Here is a 19,248-nt window from a genome sequence, read left to right as displayed (position 1 = left end):
ACATTTGCGGTTGTACAGTCACAAAAACGCTGGAATCCTCCAAAATTATTTTTAATCGTGTAGCCATTTATCAAAGAGAATTTAGTTTCACACTTAACTAAGTAATCTGCCTCGTATAATTCTGAGCGAAACGCCAAAAGACGGCGCCATGTTCCCCCCAAAAGGTTTGTAATGGTTCAGTCCAGATAGGAAGCATAAAAGACCTGAGTTAATGACCATCTCCTTTGGGTTGCAGATTTTTTTTTATTATTTTAGGTTGACGGCGGTAAATCAGTGTATAAGACAAAATATAAATCGAGAGTGAAAGTCCTGTTTGTTTGCTTTTTAAGAACGAGTTTGGTCCTATCGCTGTGAAGTTGCCATTGGTACACAGACAATAATTGTAAGCCAACAGAGGATAGATGTTACCATTATCCCCCGTGGTTATCTTCTCACAGCACCGGCCTTTGTTGCTCTGAATCGGTGATTAGCCGATGCAGTCCCTCGCTGTCTTATAAGGTTAATGGAGAAAATGCGTTAAAAACACATTGTAAAAGAATAACTGTCAAAATGACCCGTCATGGTTAAATATGTCATATTTACAGTGAACGACACTGGAGGTGTATACTGCGTAAACCGTCCATAAGACGTCTGAATGACCTGACGTATTAATGATCAATATGTTAATGCGTAGTTCTGTCACCGGACCGGGAAAGAAGGGATAAATTGCAAAGTTAAAACCATATTAGCTGACCTTTGGCTTTGCTAAACCACATTTTCTAATCAGCATTTTCTACATATGTTTGTTTACCGGTGGGTATTAATGACAAAAATGCACAGTCACAAATATTCTGGTGGGCCGCTAAGCTAATTGCTTAAACTATCTTGGTCTAATAACTAAATGTTTGCTAGCTAGCTAGTTAGCTAACTCCAAATACTGTGTTGTTTTTTTTTAAGGGAAACTATTTTGTGCTATATATATATATATATCACTATCATTTTGCTATTCTGTGATTTTTCTACCCAGGTATTTTTTTCTAATTTTAAATGCTAGTCAAAGGCTATATGTTATCATCACATCTTTAAATGCTTGAAGACAGAAAAAATACAATAATTTAATGTAAAATATATTTTCAATTATACAGCAATTCATAGCTAATAATACATCCCCTGTTAATAAAAACAGTATTCAAATTTAAATGTCCTTATATCCTTCAGAGATGTTGGACTCTGAAGACTCAATCTTGCCCCTGGACAATTTGTTTTTTGAGAAACCTATTGTCCACAAAGTGTGAGTACCAAGAGACATCATTTGTTGTGGATTGTTATTGCGATTCACCGAATATATGTTGCTTTCCTTTGCTTTGTTTCTAACAGAAAGCCTCTGCAACAGGAGACATGTCAGTGGATGCTGGAGATGCCCCCATCACTTTCTCTTATTCCAGCCACTCCAGAGCCAGAGTCTCTGTCCACCTTATACAGTATGTTGACCTCTGGATAAGGATAAATTGCTCAGTTGACCTTTTGAAACTCTTCTAAATGTAACTGTGCAACTCACTGAAATCATAGCTAAAACAGGTTTGAAATTAACCTATGCAATGTAATAATCAGCTGTACACTATTTTTTAAGATTTCTTTCAGAAACCCAAGATGCTCCCCCCAGCTTTCCAGGAGTACGATGGCCTTGATGTCTTGCCATCAAAAATCAACAGTATTTACAACAATAACATGAAAGAGGCGGATTTTCGGGAAGCCGGCAAAAGCACCACCAGATGTGAGGGCCTTTGGGTAGGTGAGGTGTTCAGGAATTATTCACAGGGTGCTTGTCAGAGTGGGAGAAAAGAAGATGAAAACCCACAGGACCTCAGTCATACAGCTATCAGCCTGGATTTGTCTCCAGACCAGAGCACAATCCCTGCTCTCCGGAGAAGGCAAGTGTCAGGGTTCACATTGGCTTTGAATTATTGAGGGTGTCCATGTTTGCAGGCATGACAGTGGAACTTAAAGGCAGGGTGGATGCATAACATAACTTTGAAAGGGGATCAATGACAAAAAGGCATATATCAATTTTTTAAAAGAGGCTTTTTGATGTGGTAATATTTCATTGGAAAAGGTGCTAAAACATCCCCCTTTGAGTCTGCGTTCATACATTTATCATTCTTTTGTCTATTTTCTCTTGAAAACAGTTTATTCAAGGTTCAGGTGTCAAACAGTGAGGGTGACTCTTCAAATGCAGATGGCCACACTGGTAGCTGTAGCCACGCAGCATCCAGACCTCAAACTTTTCGCAGTCAGGTTACCATGGTGACGGTGCCTCCTCCTCCTCAGCTGCCACAGGCGACAGTTAGCCTGGCAGTTTCTCCTCCCTCCCCCCAACACCACTTCTCACCCCTCCCTCCAACGGGTTCATCTGCAGCAAGCAGTCGACCCCTGCAGCAGGCAGCCCTCGCAAAGACGCAGGACAAGGGCACAAAGAGAGCCTTCGTTCCACCCATGACGCCTCAGCCGCTCCGCATAAAAGGTGCTGACTATGAGGGCACAGACAGATGCTGTGCGGCGTCTGACTGCTTTACCAAACAATGCGCAGGTTGAATAGCCCCTGTAAAGTGTTGCAGTTAATCAGCCTGCCCATGTTTCGTCATGGCAGCAGATGCCAGGATGTGTTTGGGTGTGATGAGGTGAGCTGAGGTGAGCTCCCCCTATTGACTGCTTCATTGTAATGAAGTAAGTTTGTCACTAGGGGGAGAAAAGTGAACCATAGGATGCAGACTATATCATTAGGAACCTAAAAACACACATTGTTTACTCATATTCCTAATGTTATTATTATTAATATTAAGAGGTTATGATGTAACAGTCATATCATTGCTGCATCTTTATTTTGATATAGTTTTGCAATTTTTAGATCGGTCTGATTCTGGAATTTTACGACCAGTGTCTGAAATCCGTATCCTTTTTTCTCTTCAGTCCGTTCATTTCAGTATTAACAATGCTGTTTTTAGCGATAGTGTTTCATTAAAGAGGGAAATTGAGTTCCTGAAATATGCTACGCAGCAGCAAAGTTTCGATCAGTCTTCAGTGAATTCCCCTTCTTCAACTACGTCCAGTCCAAAGCATTGGATGATGTAAGCAAGCCCGATAGCGTTTCTCAACAGACTAAATTGGACTGGCATTTTGTAACATTTTGTTGTTACTTGTATTTATCTTTGACTGACAGGTTCTTTACACAGGCAAGAACTTTGTGGCATGTGCTCCAACTGGTTCTGGTAAAACAGTGCTCTTTGAGCTGGCTATTATACGTCTGTTAATGCAGAACTCAGAACCTTGGAATGAAGTCAAAGCTGTCTACAGTGAGTATAAAAATGACTACATAGTGAGGAAATAAGCAGATAATCGGGTGGTGAAAATAGTCATAGTAACGACCTGGAGAAAAAAAAAAGAATTCCAAAAATATATTCAGCCGAAAGTCACATCTTACGTATTTTTATTTAATCAAGCATAGGTAAATTAGGTTTTGGCAGGAAGATGTTATATAACCAATTAAATGACTACATCATTCCAGTCATTCTGTAGAAATATGATGCTTCCAGGTAAATTGTTTGATTGATTCCACTCAGGCACTAGGATAGAAGTGTCTGTTTGTCCTTCTCAGTGGCCCCTATCAAAGCTCTCTGCAGTCAGTGCTTCGAGAACTGGAATAAAAAGTTTGGCCCATTGGGGCTGACCTGTAAGGAGTTGACAGGTGACACGGAAATTGATGACTTCTTTGAGATTCAGGACTCCCACATCATCCTGACAACACCCGTGTGTACTGCATTATATTCAGATTGTACAAGGCTACAAGGAGAAGATGATGATTAAATGTTACTTATGATTGAATCTTTCTAGGAAAAGTGGGACAGCATGACACGAAAATGGAAAGACCACTGTCTGCTGCAACAAGTCAGGCTCTTTCTTATTGATGAGGTGATTGTGTTTGTCAGCTCTTCTATTCACAGGCTAATGTCTTAATGTTGGACAATCACATAATCTGCCAGGATGATGTGCAGTCATGCTAATAGAGGATTACAGTAATAGAGTATTAAACGGATAACAGTATCAAACTGTTCTTACAGGTGCATGTGATCAAGGATGCAACCCGTGGTGCCACTCTGGAAGTGGTGGTAAGCAGAATGAAGGCTGTAAATGCCTACAGAGCTGCACAAAACCAGGGCACAAGTGGCACTATGAGGATTGTGGCTGTATCAGCCACCATACCAAACATCTCTGATGTAAGTTGCTTAGAATCCAAAAGAGTGATGTAGTAAAATAAGATGTTTTTGCATTGGTGTGTTTGCACTGCACTGAATCTTTGGTGGGCATCATTGAGTCCGGACCCTTGTTCATCTGCATGTTGTTAGATAGCAGACTGGTTATCTCATGAGAGTTTACCAGCCACATACTTGGACATGGATGAGAGCCACCGTCCAGTAATGCTCAGGAAGGTGGTGCTGGGGTTCCCCTGCCCTCAAAACCAAACAGAATTCAAGTTTGACCTCTCTCTCAACTACAAGATGGCTAACATTATACAGACATATTCCGACCAAAAGCCAGCCCTGGTGGTGAGATTTATGTTTGCGTTCTTCTTTGATGAGCCGTCACAGTATTAGGTTATTTAAAACTATGTAGTCATTATATTCTTGTGTGCTTCACTAAGTGCATTGTTTTGCAGTTTTGCTCTACAAGGAAAGGAGCCCAGCAGGCAGCTACAGTTCTAGCCAAGGATGCCAGGTTCATCATGAGCATTGAGCACAATCAGCGGTATGTTTGCACGTACTTTAATTCTTGTTAAATCAGTTTTGTCGAAAGCTTCACATTGTGGTTGCAACTCTGTTTAGGTTGATGAAATATGCAAACTCAATTCTGGATTCCAAACTTAGAGGTAAGATGGAGAATTAAACTGTTTGTTTGCAGGTCTTTGGGCAGATATGTATTCAGGTGTAATTAACACCTATAAACCCCATTTTTACGGTACAGAACTGGTGATGTTGGGTGTTGGGTACCATCATGCTGGGGTTGACTTGTCTGACAGAAAGCTGATAGAAATGGCCTTCACACAGGCAGACCTGCCTGTCCTCTGTGAGTCTTTATACATCGCAGTTGTAAATGTAATAGTCCCACGTTTGCACCTTACTGAATGTACACAACATCAGGGCAGTGCAAATACAGTGAATGTGTACATGTGGTGTTGTTTGTGATGCTGTAGTCACCACGAGGACTCTGGCCATGGGAGTGAACCTGCCTGCTCATCTGGTGGTGATCAAGTCCACCATGCAGTATGTAGCCGGGTCCTGTGAGGAGTACAGTGATGCTGATATGCTGCAGATGATAGGGCGCGCCGGACGACCACAAGTAATGACAGAATAATGAAAAGGCTGTTTTAATATTCCAACCACAGCACTGGGGAAGTAGGGGGTGAGGAGTGATTAATTAGGTTTTATTTATCTCTATGGAATCAGATTAACTCTTCACACACCACTCAGCCTTGTCTTTTCTCCTAGTTTGACACCACAGCGACTGCAGTGATCATGACAAAGATCCAAAGCAAGGACAAGTACATGAACCTTATGAACGGAGTGGAGATCATCGAGAGCAGGTAATGCATTCATCCAGGCCCCTCGTTTTGTTTTAAATGTATTTCTGTGACTCTTGCTCTTTTTTATCAGGAAGATGAGGTAACAGTCTTCTTCTCTCTCCCAGCTTACACAGTCACCTGGTGGAGCATCTGAATGCTGAGATTGTTCTCCAGACAATCAGTGACGTCAACATGGCGCTGGACTGGATACGCTCCACATTCCTTTACATCAGAGCCCTCAAGAACCCCTCACACTATGGTCAGAGCTCAGAACAGAGACGTATCAGAGCAAATGTTCCCATTATTAGTATTAGACTATAATCTGTGAGTCCACTCTGATTTCAGGTTTCCCCCCCAGCTTAGACAGATGTGGAATTGAAGCAAAATTGCAAGGTGGGTCATGTTTAAATAGCCATGACTCTTGTAGTCAGGCACTCTGTGGATAAGACAACAACTGTACTGAAACCAGTTTTTCTAATCCGTGTTCTGCCTCCTTTCCTTCGCAGAACTTTGTCTGAGGAACCTAAACTCTCTGTCCTCCATTGGGCTGATTGACATGGATGAAGACATCAACATCAAACCTACTGGTAGAACACCTTACCTTAAATGGTTGTTGATATTATTGACACCTTTCTTTTTTTATTAACTCAGTGTCACCTCATAGAACGAAGGCGTTAAGACGTTTGTTGCTGATATTTGCAGAGACAGGCAAGTTGATGGCAAGATACTGTATCGCCTTTGACACCATGAACCTTTTCAGCAAAGTGGCTGGAACTGAGAACCTGTCTGACCTGGTCAGTTTCCTGGAAAGGAAATTCTAATTAATTGGCTGTTGTATGTTGTATAAGACAATAAATAAATAAAAATGACTGCTTGTATAGATCGAGTTGCTGTCACGGAGCAAAGAGTTCAGCAACATTCAGTTGAGAGTGAATGAGAAGAGGGCTTTAAACACGCTGAACAGGGACAAGAACAGACTCACCATCAGGTCAGATATTACATCATAAACTGGTTCATAATGTAGTGGAATGTACTTTTTTCTGAAAGTGGTCATTGTATATTTTCCCAGGTTTCCCTTTCAGGGAAAAATCAAAACTACAGAGATGAAAGTAAATTGGTATGTATATTCTTATGCATTCATCATGGTTTTATTCCCCTTTCATTGCATTCACAGTAGTGCTTTCAATGCTTTTTTAGTCTGATTCAGGCTCAGCTGGGCTCCCTCTCCATTCAAGAGTTCGGACTCTCCCAGGACACAGCACGGATCTTCAGAACTGGGACGCGCATCAGCAGATGTGCGTTGGGTAAAACTGGGGGAAGAAATAAACAAAGCCCTCCCTGATGAAATATCTATATAATTATGATTTAATTTTGATACTGTCAGGCCTGTCGGAGTTCCTGAGTCATGGGCCCAAAACTGGTTTTTCAGCTTTACTCAACTCTTTGATCCTGGCTAAATGCTTCAGAGCTAAACTCTGGGAAAATTCACCTTATGTCTCCAAACAACTTGAAAAGATAGGTAATTAATGGAGCATCATCAAATCAAAGATATTTTAGACATAATTGTACTGTAAACATGAGGATAAATTATGTGTGTCTCAGGTCAGACCTTATCCACTGCCATGGTTAATGCTGGTCTGACCACCTTCAGCAAAATAGAGCAAACCAACCCCAGAGAGCTGGAGCTGGTCAGTAATAGCAAAGGAAAGCTATTAATTTGGACCATTTGATTTCAATATCTGTCTGCACGTGATTTAGTTCATTTTCTTTTTTCATCAGATTGTCAACAGACACCCACCTTTTGGCAACCAAATCAGAGATTCTGTCGTTCATCTCCCAAAGTACGAAGTTATTTTAGAGCAGGTAAAAAAGTCTTTGTCAAATTTAGGTGTTCCTGGTAGATCCTCTGAAGGTTTCAGCTGAACATCTGGTGTGATATTTGTTGCATCTATCTTCCGAAGCTTCCGAGGTATAGCTGCGCTGCGGCAGAGATGGTAGTAAAGGTCAACCTAAAAAACCAAGCAGAGCTGCTGACCAAGAAAACAGCTCCAGACTACCATTATGTCTCTCTCATCATCGGAAACTCTGACAATGTCGTGGTCTTTCAACAAAAACTCACGTGAGGGGAGAAACAGATGAAAGGATACCAGTTAAGTATGCAAAAACCTGACAGATAACATTGGTTTCAACAGGAGCTCAATGCTGTTAAAATCAGGGAGTTGGTCAAAAAAAATCGAGGTGGCAAAAGCTTCCAAAGGAGAGGAGATTAGTGTGAATCTCATCAGCTCAGAATATGGTAAAGCTAGGAACTACTTCAGCACTTACCAAATGCTCTTGTATGTCTTTTTAATAAAACAGAGACATGAAGTATGTTTTGGAGAATTTTAGGCTTCACTTCTTTTGTAGTAGGCCTGGACATTCAGCAGAAGATAAACGTGCACTACTCAGGAGCCAGGAGCTTTAGAACTCAGAGTCCATACTACGTATCAGATGATGGTAGTGGACTAAGGCCTCAAATGTCTGACCATCAGGTTAAAACTCAAGGGACAGTTTCCACTGCTGCTGCTGACCAGGGTACCACAATATCGCTGACATCTGACGAGGCTGAAAAATGACACACTCTATATGAATGTAGTAATTATGTAAGGATGATTTCACTTTCCGTTAGGTAACACCAGAAAGTGCAACCATTTCTGTAGGAATAAAGACCTCTGCGGCCACGACTGTTGTGAGTTCAATCAGTGTTTCTGAAGTTTTACCACCTTTTTAAGGATGTATAATACAAACCTCCCCATGTTTGAGTCGATTAATCAGCCTCCATATGCGTCCCCTCCCCATAAGGTAAAGTAGGTGTAAGTGTGGCGCGTAAGAGGGCAGCACACCATTTCTCCTCCTATTTGGAAGACCTGAGGAGCAGGTGTGACACACTCCCAGAGACACCGGTCAAACGACTGAAGGTAAAAGAACGAACTGAGACAAGGGGAAAATGATGGTACAGAAAAACACGTGCCTCCATAATGTTTTGAAAAAGGCTGCTCCTAAAAAATAATCAAATCCATTAAAAACAGATGAAGCACCTTAGCTATATGTGACCTAAATAGAACAAAAACTGCAGTTAATGTTCCAGGGGGGAACAAACAAGGAAAAGAAATCATGATAGAAGATATATCGGGTGCTGTCTTCTCTTATATTTTAGATGAAACAATCTGCTCCTGTCAACTGTGGAGAGTTTGCTTACAGGCCCAAAGAGAGATTACCTGCTGCATCAAGGTAATTAGAGATTCATTCACAGTCTCACATGATGTTCATGCAAATTAAAACTTTCCTGCCTCGCTGTGTTGTGACAACACGCTGCTGAACGATATTAATGCTCTGCAGTTTATCAAGGTATTCAAAGTGTTACTACAAAACCTCAGTGACACCACACGTTGAGGTGGACCTGACAGGAGAACACGATGATGGTAAAATAAAAAAAACTGGTGGGAAAATAATAAAAAATAAATATTAACATTAAAGCTGTCAGTTCCCTGGATTGAACAGTTCCTCAAACTCTGTCCTTTCTCCTTTTGAGATTATGATGACCTTCTGGAGGATGTCCAAACATCTGTTGCTTCACATACACGCCATCCAAGTATTCATCACCACACTGGTGTTTTGGAATAGTTTTACTTTACTAAAATGTCCTGCTGGATTTTATTCTGGATTTTCTCATGACTTGCTTGTAAAACCAGCAGCAATTTTGATCTGAAATTCTTTGCATTTGCGTGTCCTTTTTTCAAATCTGTGTTTTTGTTCTTTAGTGGGGATGAATCCAGGATTCAGTGATGGTGGAAGTCAAACCCATCAACCTGATATTAGCCAGACGGGTGCAAATGGTTTCCCTCGTTCAGAGATGTCTACCTTTGTTTCAAACACTCACTGTGGAGCAGTTTCATCCACGCCAATACCGACTGTGTGCTTCGACCTTGGAAATGAGTGGGACGACTTTGAGGATGAGAACTTGCTCCGTGCCAGCGAAGAATCGCTGACCTTATGTCCGGCTAATGCTAAACGCCAGCATTCTCAAGAGAAGAAAATACCCGGTAGAGGAACCCAAATTGATTCTCTTGATTCTCAGCCAGGACATATTCTTTTCATCTCTTTATGTTTTCTCATACGCATACTGTAGGTGTCACCACCGCAGCACCAGTATTCCTCAATCACTCACGAGTCAAAACCTGTGGAACCACCACCAGTAGACCACTGGGGTAAGGCAAATCATTTATGCCCCGTTTCCCCCTCTAACACTAAAGCTCTAAGCCACAATTCCACTGCTCTCACTTGCTTCACCTTATGGCAGCTGCTGGGGTTGAACGTTGGCTTTCTACAAAATCTTTATGTTTCCACCAGCAGCGCTGTGGTGCATTTAATCCGCAGGCTATGCTAGGCACTCCACTGTGCGTCTGTTTTTGACAGAAGCCACATCAAGCTGTGCTGAGTTCACCAAAAGCAGGAAATCGTACGCTGACTAGCAACCAAACAAATGCAGACATATGGCAGCTGAAAAACCTGTAAAGCTGCATCTGTGACAAACCCAAACCACAGCTGCACTGGTGCAAATGTTGTTTTTTTTAACAAAAGAAAACACAAATAAGAAACAAATGTCTTTTTTATCCACTTCTATACTGTTTTTGTTTTTCAGGTTAATTTCACCAAATTTGTACAAGACCATTAGAAACCCAGAACCTTCACCAGCCCCAGTGACACCACAGAGCAGCCTCACACTGGACTGGAGCAGACAGGTGTGTTTGTGCGTGCACCTCTGTCAGCAGTCCTTTAATTGCTACATGGTGACCACTGTTGTCTTCATCCCAATTAGAAATTGTTTTTTAAGATGTATAAATTCTGCATTATTTTACCTTGTCTTATCGTGTTTAATCACCATATATACCACGTAGAGACCCAGAATCTTCAGTGAGGAGCTTATAGGAAAGACTCCAGAAAATTTCCATGGGCTGACCCACACAGGTTGCCTCACCCAAAAGCTTGATCTGTTCTCAGCTATGAGTGATCCAGTTAACAACAGAAGGTAGATTAAATTCTCATAAATGAAGATTTTGAATTGATTTATTCCCACTGATCAGCTTTTGTCTCTTTTTCACTTTCTGTATTTAGTGCCTGCAGCAAGGAAGAGGAAACTTTCCTGGGAATATTTGATGGGATATTTTAGAGGCCTCATCAACTGCTGGCAGTTTATTAGAATGAACTGTTATTTTCATGCATTAGTTCTTTGATTTTGCTGTAAAAAAAAAAAAAAGCTGTTCAGTTTTATTCATGCATTCTCTTTTCAAGTCTAGAAATTGTTAACAGCTGATCCAACATGTGGGATCATAGCTGAAAGGATGTGGAGAACAAGCGTTTTCAGAGAAACCCACAATACTGCTGTGTTTGGTTAACTCCATAGATGTGATGTGATAGATTAAATAAATGTTCTAGTCTAAGGCCGCTATTGTTAATTTCAAGACAGTTTAATCTGTCCAATCCCCCCTGTGTTTACCGACACGTTATTGTTGCCAGCAGACGTGAATCCCGAACTCGTTGACACGCAGGAACTCGCTTCAGCCCCTTTCTGGATCATTTTGTCAAGTCTCGTTTGCTATCGCGATTGTCTCACGCAACGCGAGATTTTGCCGGGCGCCTACGTCACTTTTAGCGCGGAGTTTGTTGTGACACAAAGTTCTGACACTAAAACCTGAAAACGACATCTATTTTTCAGTCATTAAAGTGAGTTTTATATGCGTTTTTTTGCCAGCTGTGTATTTGTTAACGACTTTATAAATTGATTGCCTAAACAAGAGTCACAGTTTATGTCCAACCAGCGCGGTGATGTCTTTTGTTGTAGCTACCAGTCAACATTTGTTAGCTTAATTTGTCCTCGCTGGAAACGCAGTAAGATGCTAATTTGTTTAAAGAATAGATCTCAGTGAAGCTGTTTTCAGTCAAATTTACTACGTAACTTAAAAGGAAGTGAATGTCCGTGTGTGACTCGAGTCGAAACTAGTTTCCAAGTCTGGTAAGCCAGTTGTTATAAAAGTGTATTTTTATAGCAAACGTACAATAAATGTTTGACTTGTTTTAGATGGAGCTGTCACCTGTCTGCACTCAAGTCGTCAAGACAGACGAAAGCGTTAGGAAATCTAGCAAAGCTCACCAAAGAGGCAAACTCACAAGTAAGCAGCAATAAGTGGCGTGTGAAACACTGTACATGGTGTTATAAATACAGTTATTACCTCGAGGACCCTTTGTGTTTATGTGTGGAATTGATTCGTTAAGTGAACATCTTTTATTTGATTTCATTGCTCTTCTACTCTGTTTTTCCTCCAGGGGATGTGGAGGTAGACATTCAGAATCTTTACAAGGCTGTTCCCCAACTAAATGAGGTCTTCCACATCACTGACAAAATTGGAGAAGGTACGAGATCTGAGTAACACGTCTGAGATGAGCGACTAAAAATGAACTTCTCTTCAGGGTTGATGCATCAGCTAAATACTTACATCCCTGGATTTATTTTATCCTTTATCTCTGCATCAGGCACGTTCAGCTCAGTATATCTGGGTGAGGCGCAGATGCAGGATGGGAGAACAGAAATGTTTGCATTGAAACACCTCATCCCCACCAGCCATCCCACACGCATTGCTGCTGAGCTTCAGTGTCTTGCTGTTGCAGGGTGAGTGTTGTGGTGTCACAGAAAGAGTCCCGTGTCACTAATTCACTTTATGGCTCCTGGTTTTGATCATTTTATTCTTTGTCTCATATGACATGTTATCACGGCCAGTGTTGATACACTTTTTTCTCTCAACAAAAAGCCCAAACATCCTCACAGAAGTACAAACCCCTTTAAATGAATTCCTTCTCACTGCACCCTTTTCCTGTTTACTTGACAGAGGCAAAGAAAACGTGATGGGGGTGACATACTGCTTCAGGAAGGAGGACCATGCAGTGATTGTCATGCCCTATATGGAACATCAAGCTATCGTGGTATGCTCGTGGTCACATATCACTTTATTTGGAGCATGTTGGACCTGTTTTTTTTACTGATGATTGCATATATAACACGTCTAGCATGACGTCTGTTTCTATGGTGCTTTAATCAACTAAATTGAATCTGTCAGGACGTCATTGGTTCATTGAGCTTCGAAGAGGTCCGGCTGTATATCTATCACCTGCTGAAGGCCCTGAGGCACATCCACCAGTTTGGTATCATTCACAGGGATATCAAACCAAACAATTTTCTCTACAATAGGAACAGCAAAATGTGAGCAGTGATGGCACTTTCTACATTGAAGTGATCCGTTTGGTTCTGTATACATGAAAAAAACCCAGTTTCTGTCCTTATGTTCAGGTACGCATTGGTAGACTTTGGTCTGGCTCAAGGCACAGCAGACACCCAGATAGAGCTGCTGAAGGTAGTGAAGCACGGCGCTTTGCAAAAAGGTGGAGGGTCCACGGGGAAACAGGATAATACGCAGCGGAGCAAGGCAGCAGTTAAAGTTCCTCCCAAAAACAGCACAGCGTCGACATCAGCAGCTGGGCCTCGGCAGCAACATGCACCCTCTTCCTCACCTTCCACCGCGTCGGTCAAAAAAGCACATTCCGTCACTGTCACCGTCCCCACCTCCACTTCTTGTTCAAAGCACACAAAGGTGTCTGCACTTTACCGGTATTCTGCTTTATAAAAGAGTGGTTAGAAGGGCAATTTAATGGTGCTGCCTACAAGCTGGGTACTACTGCTGAAGACATGGGCAAAATAAACTGGTTAATTCTGTCTATGCTGGTTTTCCAGGCTTTCACAACCCTGTGTAAAACAGCACGGCCTGTGTTTGGAGAGAGAAACCTGAACAGCTGCTCCCCGGCTCCATCCTCCACTAAACAAGATGCCAGTAAGACTAAGGTGAGCAATTCTCCTGAGATTTTGAGACATGTGATACTGGAGTGATTAAAGGTTGGAGTCATGCTGTTAAAATAAATTATTTCAGCTGGTTAAACCAAGCAAAACGGAGGACCCGGTTAACCGGAGGTACATGTCAGTGAGCAGGGGCCTCCTGACGACCCGGGCCCAGAGCAGCAGTCAGAAACCCCAGAGGAGTGTCCAGCAGGGCCTCACCTGTAACTGCTACATGACTGACCGGGTCTGCAACATCTGCCTGTCCAGGTAACCTTTACACACATAAACACCTTTCATTTTCTCTTTTTTTCAATCTGCGTCGTTCCAACATCTTTAATTTTGTTTTTATGAATGAAGAAAACAGCAGGTGGCACCCAGAGCAGGAACTCCTGGATTCAGAGCACCAGAAGTCCTCACAAAGTGCCCAAACCAAGGAACAGGTTAAAATCTCAACCCTCACTCTTCTACATTATATATAACCTCTCACAGTAAAGATGTACCGTATTTTCGCGACCATAAGGCACACTTAAGTCTTAAACTTTATCCAAAATGGACGGGGCGCCTTATAATGAGTTCCAAAATCTAGCATGCATGTTTTAAGCTAGTGTAGCGGTATGTTTTACCATGCCCTCGCCCTATAATCCGGTGCGCCGTATGTATGTGTTAAGAACAGAAATAGCACCGTAACGGAGACTGCGCCTTTAATACGGCACCTTTACCTGTCGCTCCTGCTGGTAACTGATCGTCCTCTCCTCCAGCCATTGATGTGTGGTCCGCTGGTGTGATCCTGCTCTCCCTGCTCAGTGGTCGTTACCCCTTCTTCAAGGCCAGCGATGACCTCGTCGCTCTCACTCAAATCATGACCATCCGAGGCTCCAGGGAAACCATCAGGGCTGCCAAGTCATTCGGTGTGTAACCCTTCCCAGAGTTCAACTGGACAAACCACCCGTAATTAACCCGTTTTTAATCTGACTTCAGGTAAAGCTGTGGTGTGCAGTTGTGAGCTGCCTCAGCAGGACCTCAGGACGCTGTGTGAGATGCTGAGAGGGCGGAGAACGTCACCAGAGGTCAAAGTCACACCAGCTCCTCAAGCTGGTAAAGACATCGGTTCCAAACTCCATGACATGCCAACATGTATTGACAGTGAAAGGTCGTTTGAGTGGGACAGAGATGAAGCCGGTCCATTGGTGGAGGAAGAGGAGGGTGGCTGGGACAGGGTTCCTGATGAGGCCTATGACCTGCTGGACCGGCTCCTGGACCTGAATCCAGCCACTAGGATCACAGCTGCTCAGGCCCTGCACCACCCCCTCTTCACAGACTTGTAAAACCCTTATAGTGGCCTTACTTTAACGCCTCTGTTGGCAAGAGAATCATGCTTCCAATCTTCAGGGAAGAGGAGGAAATTTACATGTCTGAAAGGAAAAAAACTGGCTTCTGTGTCCAACATTGCCTTCTAATCTTTAAGAGCTTTGCACCAAATGGTTGGGTGTGATAAATTAGACAAATAACAAGGTTTAAAGGTTTAACTTGTATTTATTAGTCTTGCTATTGTTCAATTGGATCCATAGATTAATAACCTGTGTCACACCATTAAAGCATGTCTTAATTTAAAGGTAAATATATCTGACATTTAGGTAAGAATGTATGAACATGTTTGTTATTTTCTATTAATTTATTAGCTTTTTTATAATAAAGAGAAGAATTTAATTAAACAAAAGGCTCCTTTGATAATAAAAAATAAGTCACCTCACAGTTCAGAAGATCAATATTACATTCTTTATTTCCAGAAGAATAAAGGTTAAGTTGAAAACAAAAGATGAAGAACAGCAGATCGTGCGAGTCAATAAGACTTTTGCCTCCATTCAGTTTCCAAACGCGTGAATTCAAGGTGGGTTTTGGGAACCGTCTTTACCTCACAGACTCATTCTGGATTTCAACGAGTCAGAACCCCTCAGCTGTGTTACTGGGTTGTTTTCAGGCACGCTCCTCCCTCTTCACAGGTTCTCCTTCCCCTCTGTCAGTTCTTCTATCCGCACCAGCACACTCTCCATCATGTCGAACACGTGCAGGGCCATGTGCACTGCCTGGAGCCACAGCCCAAATCAAACGGGTCAGCGGAGGGCAATCTCACAGTCGGGTGGATCTAAAACGAACTCACCTCAGCCCGGGACGCTGAATTCAAGTTAGGCAACTTCTCATTGCCGACTGTGACGGAGAGCAGAGACTCGTCTGTAAAAGAGCAGGTGAGGACGTCATCATGAGCAGCATGTGGCTCCAGTGGGACGCCACAGAAACTGGGACGATTATCTGACCCTTGGCGCCGCTCTTCTTGGCCTCCTGGGTGTTGTGCAGCTCCATCTTGTAGTGCGCCCTCGACATGTTCACTCCAACACGCAACGGCTTGATGAAGGTATCCTCAATCTTAGAGAGCTCAGTCCAAATCCCGGTCTGCGAGATCCCAACACAGGAACGTGAGCCCGGGAGGTCAGAAACACGGCATCACGGGCTGCAGCGGAGAAACTCACCTGGTTCTCTGTCACTTTGTCTCTGATGACGAGGTAACGCAGCAGGTTCAGAGACTCCATGATTCTGTGGCATAAATGTAGGCAAACCAATCACAACGAGGTTACCACGGTAACCGCCAAAAGAAAACAACCCGTCTGATAGTTGCTAACCTGTCCAGGTAGAGCAGGAGATCCGTCTCTGGGCCGTCTGGGAGCGAAAGAACCTCCCGCACCAAAGGCAGCAGGTGAACACCCTTGAACCAGGCGTTGCCGTTACCTGGCTGAGGACAGAAGAGGGCGGAGGCTTCAGAAACAGCATTTACAGTATTAGTCGGTATTTCAAAATGCCCCCCTCACCTGCAGGGCAAAGTCGATCTGATTCTTGATGTTTTTGATGATGTAGCCCTCTATCCCCGAGTGATGGACGGTATTAAGCATGTACCTGAAGCACAACCACCATTTCAAGCATTATGGAGCAGTGAGGATGCTAGTAGCACTAAAGGAATCATGTGGCCTCTTACTGGAAAAGACTGTACTTTGCTTCGGTGTCGTATTTATCTATGCTCATCTGGAACACCTTCAGCCCTCGGCTCCTCTGTTGACCAAGCAGTCTTTGTTTTAGGGGTTTTTTGCAGTTACTTCTAAAGTCGCGCCACATTTAAGTCAGTAAATTCTCCTTACCAAATCATGATCCTGGCACAATGTCATCACCTTCAACAAATTCTGAAAGCAGCAAAGAGAGTGAACAAATGCAACATAAATGGTGCATCGGCGGGCTGTTGGGGAGTGAATGTGTTCACCTGCGGGACCTCCAGGAAGGTTCCAACCTCCAGCAGATCAGCAGGAAGACAGCCGTCCTCCACTCTCACTAGACTCTTCTCATACAGCTCCTGACCACAAACACAGACACGTGTGTTCCAACTCCTGTTTTTTTTCTTACACATTAACTCAGGCTGATAATCATGTCCCCACCAGCCCTTTGTGAATCCTGGACTCTTCTGTCCTGTCAAGACAGAAGTCAGAAATAACTTAGCATTAGCATGGAGTCCTAGGTTCCTGGACAGGTTGCTCATTCAATAAATCAGAAGACATTTAGGAATTAGACATTGTTTACCTGGACAGGAGGAAGCACACGTGCTCCATATTAGCCCGCAGAATGAAGACAGGGCTGTAAAGACAGCAACATTAGCAACTTTAAAGCAATGGGATGCTGCTGTCCTGGCATTCATCGCAGTCTTACCTGAAGACACAGGGGAACGTGTCAGCAGCCTGGTGATTGACAAACACAAGGTGTGATAAACACGCCAGAGACTCTTTAGGATAACGCACATCCTCCTCCAGGAAGCCCGGAACCCGTTTCCTTTTCATTATAGGCTGGAAGACCAGCTTTGGGAGGGACTCTCCGATAGCACTGAAGATACTCTGTAAAAACCAGGCAGACGTGTTCCCGCCGTTTTCAGACCTCACAGCATCAGTTTAATGAGCGCTAAAGCCATTACAGTTACAAGACGGCATCTTCTCAGAAGATTTTATACCAAAATTTCCGCTGCAAATTCCCTGAGAGGAGACACAGGCAGAGTGTCTACATCCTTCAGTTGTGCCTCCAGCAGAGGGTAACTCAGGGTCCTCATACAACTGCAGGAAAAGCCAGCCTCAGCGTCAGTGTTTCTCGACAACGCCGAAGCTACAACACGTGAAGCGATGGCCCACTCACAATTTCAGCAGTTCAGTCCGCAGCTCTTCCTCGTTGGTGTGCTGGTCACCTGCCGCCTTCAGATCACTTCTCACTTTGCTATTCAAGGTGTTTTGTCTCGCCTCCTCAACAAATGGTCGGACAAAACTTTTAAGATCGGTACAACACCGGCAGAGCATGAACACATCATCCTCCTCTTGCTCCTTCGTGTTCGGTACAGGCAGTTTAGCCACCTGGTCCAGGACAGAAGACAGGGTCATGCCCAAGGACGAGGCCTTGCGACTGCCGAGGGACGTCAGCACTGGGAAGTGATAGGCGAGAGGGAAATGACATTACTTTGTCAAGCATCCCGTGCTGCGGATTTAGAAGCATGCTCTACCTGTCTGAAGTGGGCTCAACAGCAGACGGAAGCTCTCTGCTATGGTGATCGTATGGTCGTCTTGCTCCAGTTGTTCCAGAAGGCCAATCAGCAGCTCTTTGGGTCTGCATGTCTGGAAAGTCACAAATGTCACAATTTCTTGTCGATTCCCACTTGGATCAGATATTTGTAACGCTACCGGCAGTAATACCTGGAGCAAGTGGTTGAAGATGGCCAGGCACTGAGAGCGGTTTCTGTCCTCTTTCTTCAGAAGAACCTGGAACAGTGGTGGCAGCAGATTCCAGCCCATACATCTTACAATGTCCTACAGAGAGAAACAGAAAGACCTTATCTAGGGCCACTCTGACAATGTGGCCTAAAACTCTGCACTGTACCTGATTCTTTTCATCCAGGACTATACTAAGGACCTGTGCACTGTTTCCTTCCTCGATGCAAGTCCGCCCAGCAACCGTGAAGAGATCATAATCCTTCGAGTTGTAGCCGTCAGCAGGCAGAGATTGCTGTGTGAACATGGTGAAACATGAACAATTTGATATTAAACTAAGAGTATCAAAATGAGACAACTAATAAACATTAAATTTTAGTCAGGCTTAACAGATAAATATCATATAATGTGTGTTAATGGTAGCTTAGAGAATCCCCTCATGACCCCTGAAGTACTCACACATCTTTGAACCACATCACTGAGATGCTCCAGAGCCATAATCCGTGCTGACTCAAAATGGACTAACTTTGTACCAAAGCCCTACAAGTTGAGGTACGCTCACGCCACCCCCCACCACAAGGAATTGGATGAAACACCACCTGATGATCAAGGACCTGCAGCACTTCAAACTTTGATATACAAGAACTAGGCCAGGAGGTTTTGACCACACAACTACTATCCCTTTGTAACCACTGCAATGATTTATATTACGCCCCTACACTACGCACTAACAACCTTACGTTTATTAACTCTGAAACCTGTAATGCTTTGATCTTCCTCCGCAATCTCAAGACGTGAATAATATAAAAGCCATTCGTTTCATCTATCCGTCCTTACCGATAGTTCATCTCTGTTAGTACCTGATCTCAACCCGGAACCAGTTGAGCCCTGTCTTTTCTACGCACGCGCCACTTTGCGTCAATTCTTGAAACCGGAAGTGTTTACCAGTT

General features: G+C 43.3%; 3 protein-coding genes across 10 annotated transcripts; 2 read left to right on the top strand and 1 right to left on the bottom strand.

The window, feature by feature from the left end:
• The first annotated feature begins 37 nt into the window (after nt 1-37).
• Nucleotides 38-11,372, top strand: hfm1 (helicase for meiosis 1). Of its 5 annotated transcripts, XM_057057390.1 has the most exons (41): nt 186-498; nt 585-792; nt 1,198-1,270; nt 1,357-1,460; nt 1,610-1,910; nt 2,166-2,500; nt 2,885-2,926; nt 3,034-3,104; nt 3,197-3,329; nt 3,632-3,783; nt 3,868-3,945; nt 4,095-4,250; nt 4,380-4,580; nt 4,691-4,779; nt 4,857-4,900; nt 4,996-5,097; nt 5,225-5,370; nt 5,520-5,614; nt 5,719-5,852; nt 5,939-5,986; nt 6,100-6,180; nt 6,296-6,387; nt 6,475-6,581; nt 6,663-6,710; nt 6,791-6,888; nt 6,978-7,112; nt 7,196-7,281; nt 7,373-7,456; nt 7,555-7,712; nt 7,786-7,889; nt 8,000-8,167; nt 8,262-8,321; nt 8,435-8,550; nt 8,790-8,863; nt 8,981-9,054; nt 9,165-9,224; nt 9,394-9,675; nt 9,762-9,840; nt 10,275-10,374; nt 10,531-10,661; nt 10,748-11,372. In XM_057057390.1, exons 3-41 carry the CDS (start codon nt 1,200-1,202, stop codon nt 10,800-10,802), a joined length of 4,494 nt encoding a protein of 1,497 aa, XP_056913370.1. In that variant the 5' UTR covers nt 186-498; nt 585-792; nt 1,198-1,199; the 3' UTR covers nt 10,803-11,372. The 5 variants fall into 5 exon arrangements, with proteins under 5 accessions (XP_056913369.1, XP_056913370.1, XP_056913372.1 ...); XM_057057389.1 differs by lacking the exons at nt 186-498; nt 585-792 and adding an exon at nt 38-164; XM_057057392.1 differs by lacking the exon at nt 585-792 and having other exon boundaries at nt 186-382.
• Nucleotides 11,251-15,277, top strand: cdc7 (cell division cycle 7 homolog (S. cerevisiae)). Of its 2 annotated transcripts, none has more exons than XM_057057405.1 (12): nt 11,251-11,356; nt 11,712-11,802; nt 11,957-12,043; nt 12,164-12,299; nt 12,517-12,610; nt 12,745-12,887; nt 12,975-13,275; nt 13,416-13,523; nt 13,609-13,784; nt 13,875-13,957; nt 14,276-14,425; nt 14,496-15,277. In XM_057057405.1, exons 2-12 carry the CDS (start codon nt 11,712-11,714, stop codon nt 14,840-14,842), a joined length of 1,716 nt encoding a protein of 571 aa, XP_056913385.1. In that variant the 5' UTR covers nt 11,251-11,356; the 3' UTR covers nt 14,843-15,277. The 2 variants fall into 2 exon arrangements, with proteins under 2 accessions (XP_056913385.1, XP_056913386.1); XM_057057406.1 differs by lacking the exon at nt 11,251-11,356 and adding an exon at nt 11,509-11,645.
• Nucleotides 15,271-19,226, bottom strand: glmna (glomulin, FKBP associated protein a). 3 transcript variants are annotated; one of them, XM_057057402.1, is made up of 18 exons: nt 19,136-19,226; nt 18,468-18,593; nt 18,284-18,397; nt 18,094-18,205; nt 17,736-18,015; nt 17,557-17,656; nt 17,262-17,443; nt 17,136-17,189; nt 16,994-17,024; nt 16,822-16,911; nt 16,703-16,744; nt 16,543-16,616; nt 16,379-16,463; nt 16,193-16,302; nt 16,043-16,106; nt 15,830-15,965; nt 15,676-15,746; nt 15,271-15,601 (listed from the first exon to the last, which is right to left on the bottom strand). In XM_057057402.1, the coding sequence occupies exons 3-18, from the start codon at nt 18,380-18,382 to the stop codon at nt 15,512-15,514; spliced, it is 1,620 nt and encodes a 539-aa protein (XP_056913382.1). In that variant the 5' UTR covers nt 18,383-18,397; nt 18,468-18,593; nt 19,136-19,226; the 3' UTR covers nt 15,271-15,511. The 3 variants fall into 3 exon arrangements, with proteins under 3 accessions (XP_056913382.1, XP_056913384.1, XP_056913381.1); XM_057057404.1 differs by having other exon boundaries at nt 19,057-19,185; XM_057057401.1 differs by having other exon boundaries at nt 18,758-19,170.
• Between the last annotated feature and the right edge of the window lie 22 nt (nt 19,227-19,248).

The sequence above is a fragment of the Takifugu flavidus genome, chromosome 15 (assembly GCF_003711565.1).
Source record: "Takifugu flavidus isolate HTHZ2018 chromosome 15, ASM371156v2, whole genome shotgun sequence".
Taxonomy (NCBI): Eukaryota; Metazoa; Chordata; class Actinopteri; order Tetraodontiformes; family Tetraodontidae; genus Takifugu; species Takifugu flavidus.
Note: the sequence above shows the minus strand (reverse complement) of the source record. Positions and strands in the feature narration are given on the sequence as shown.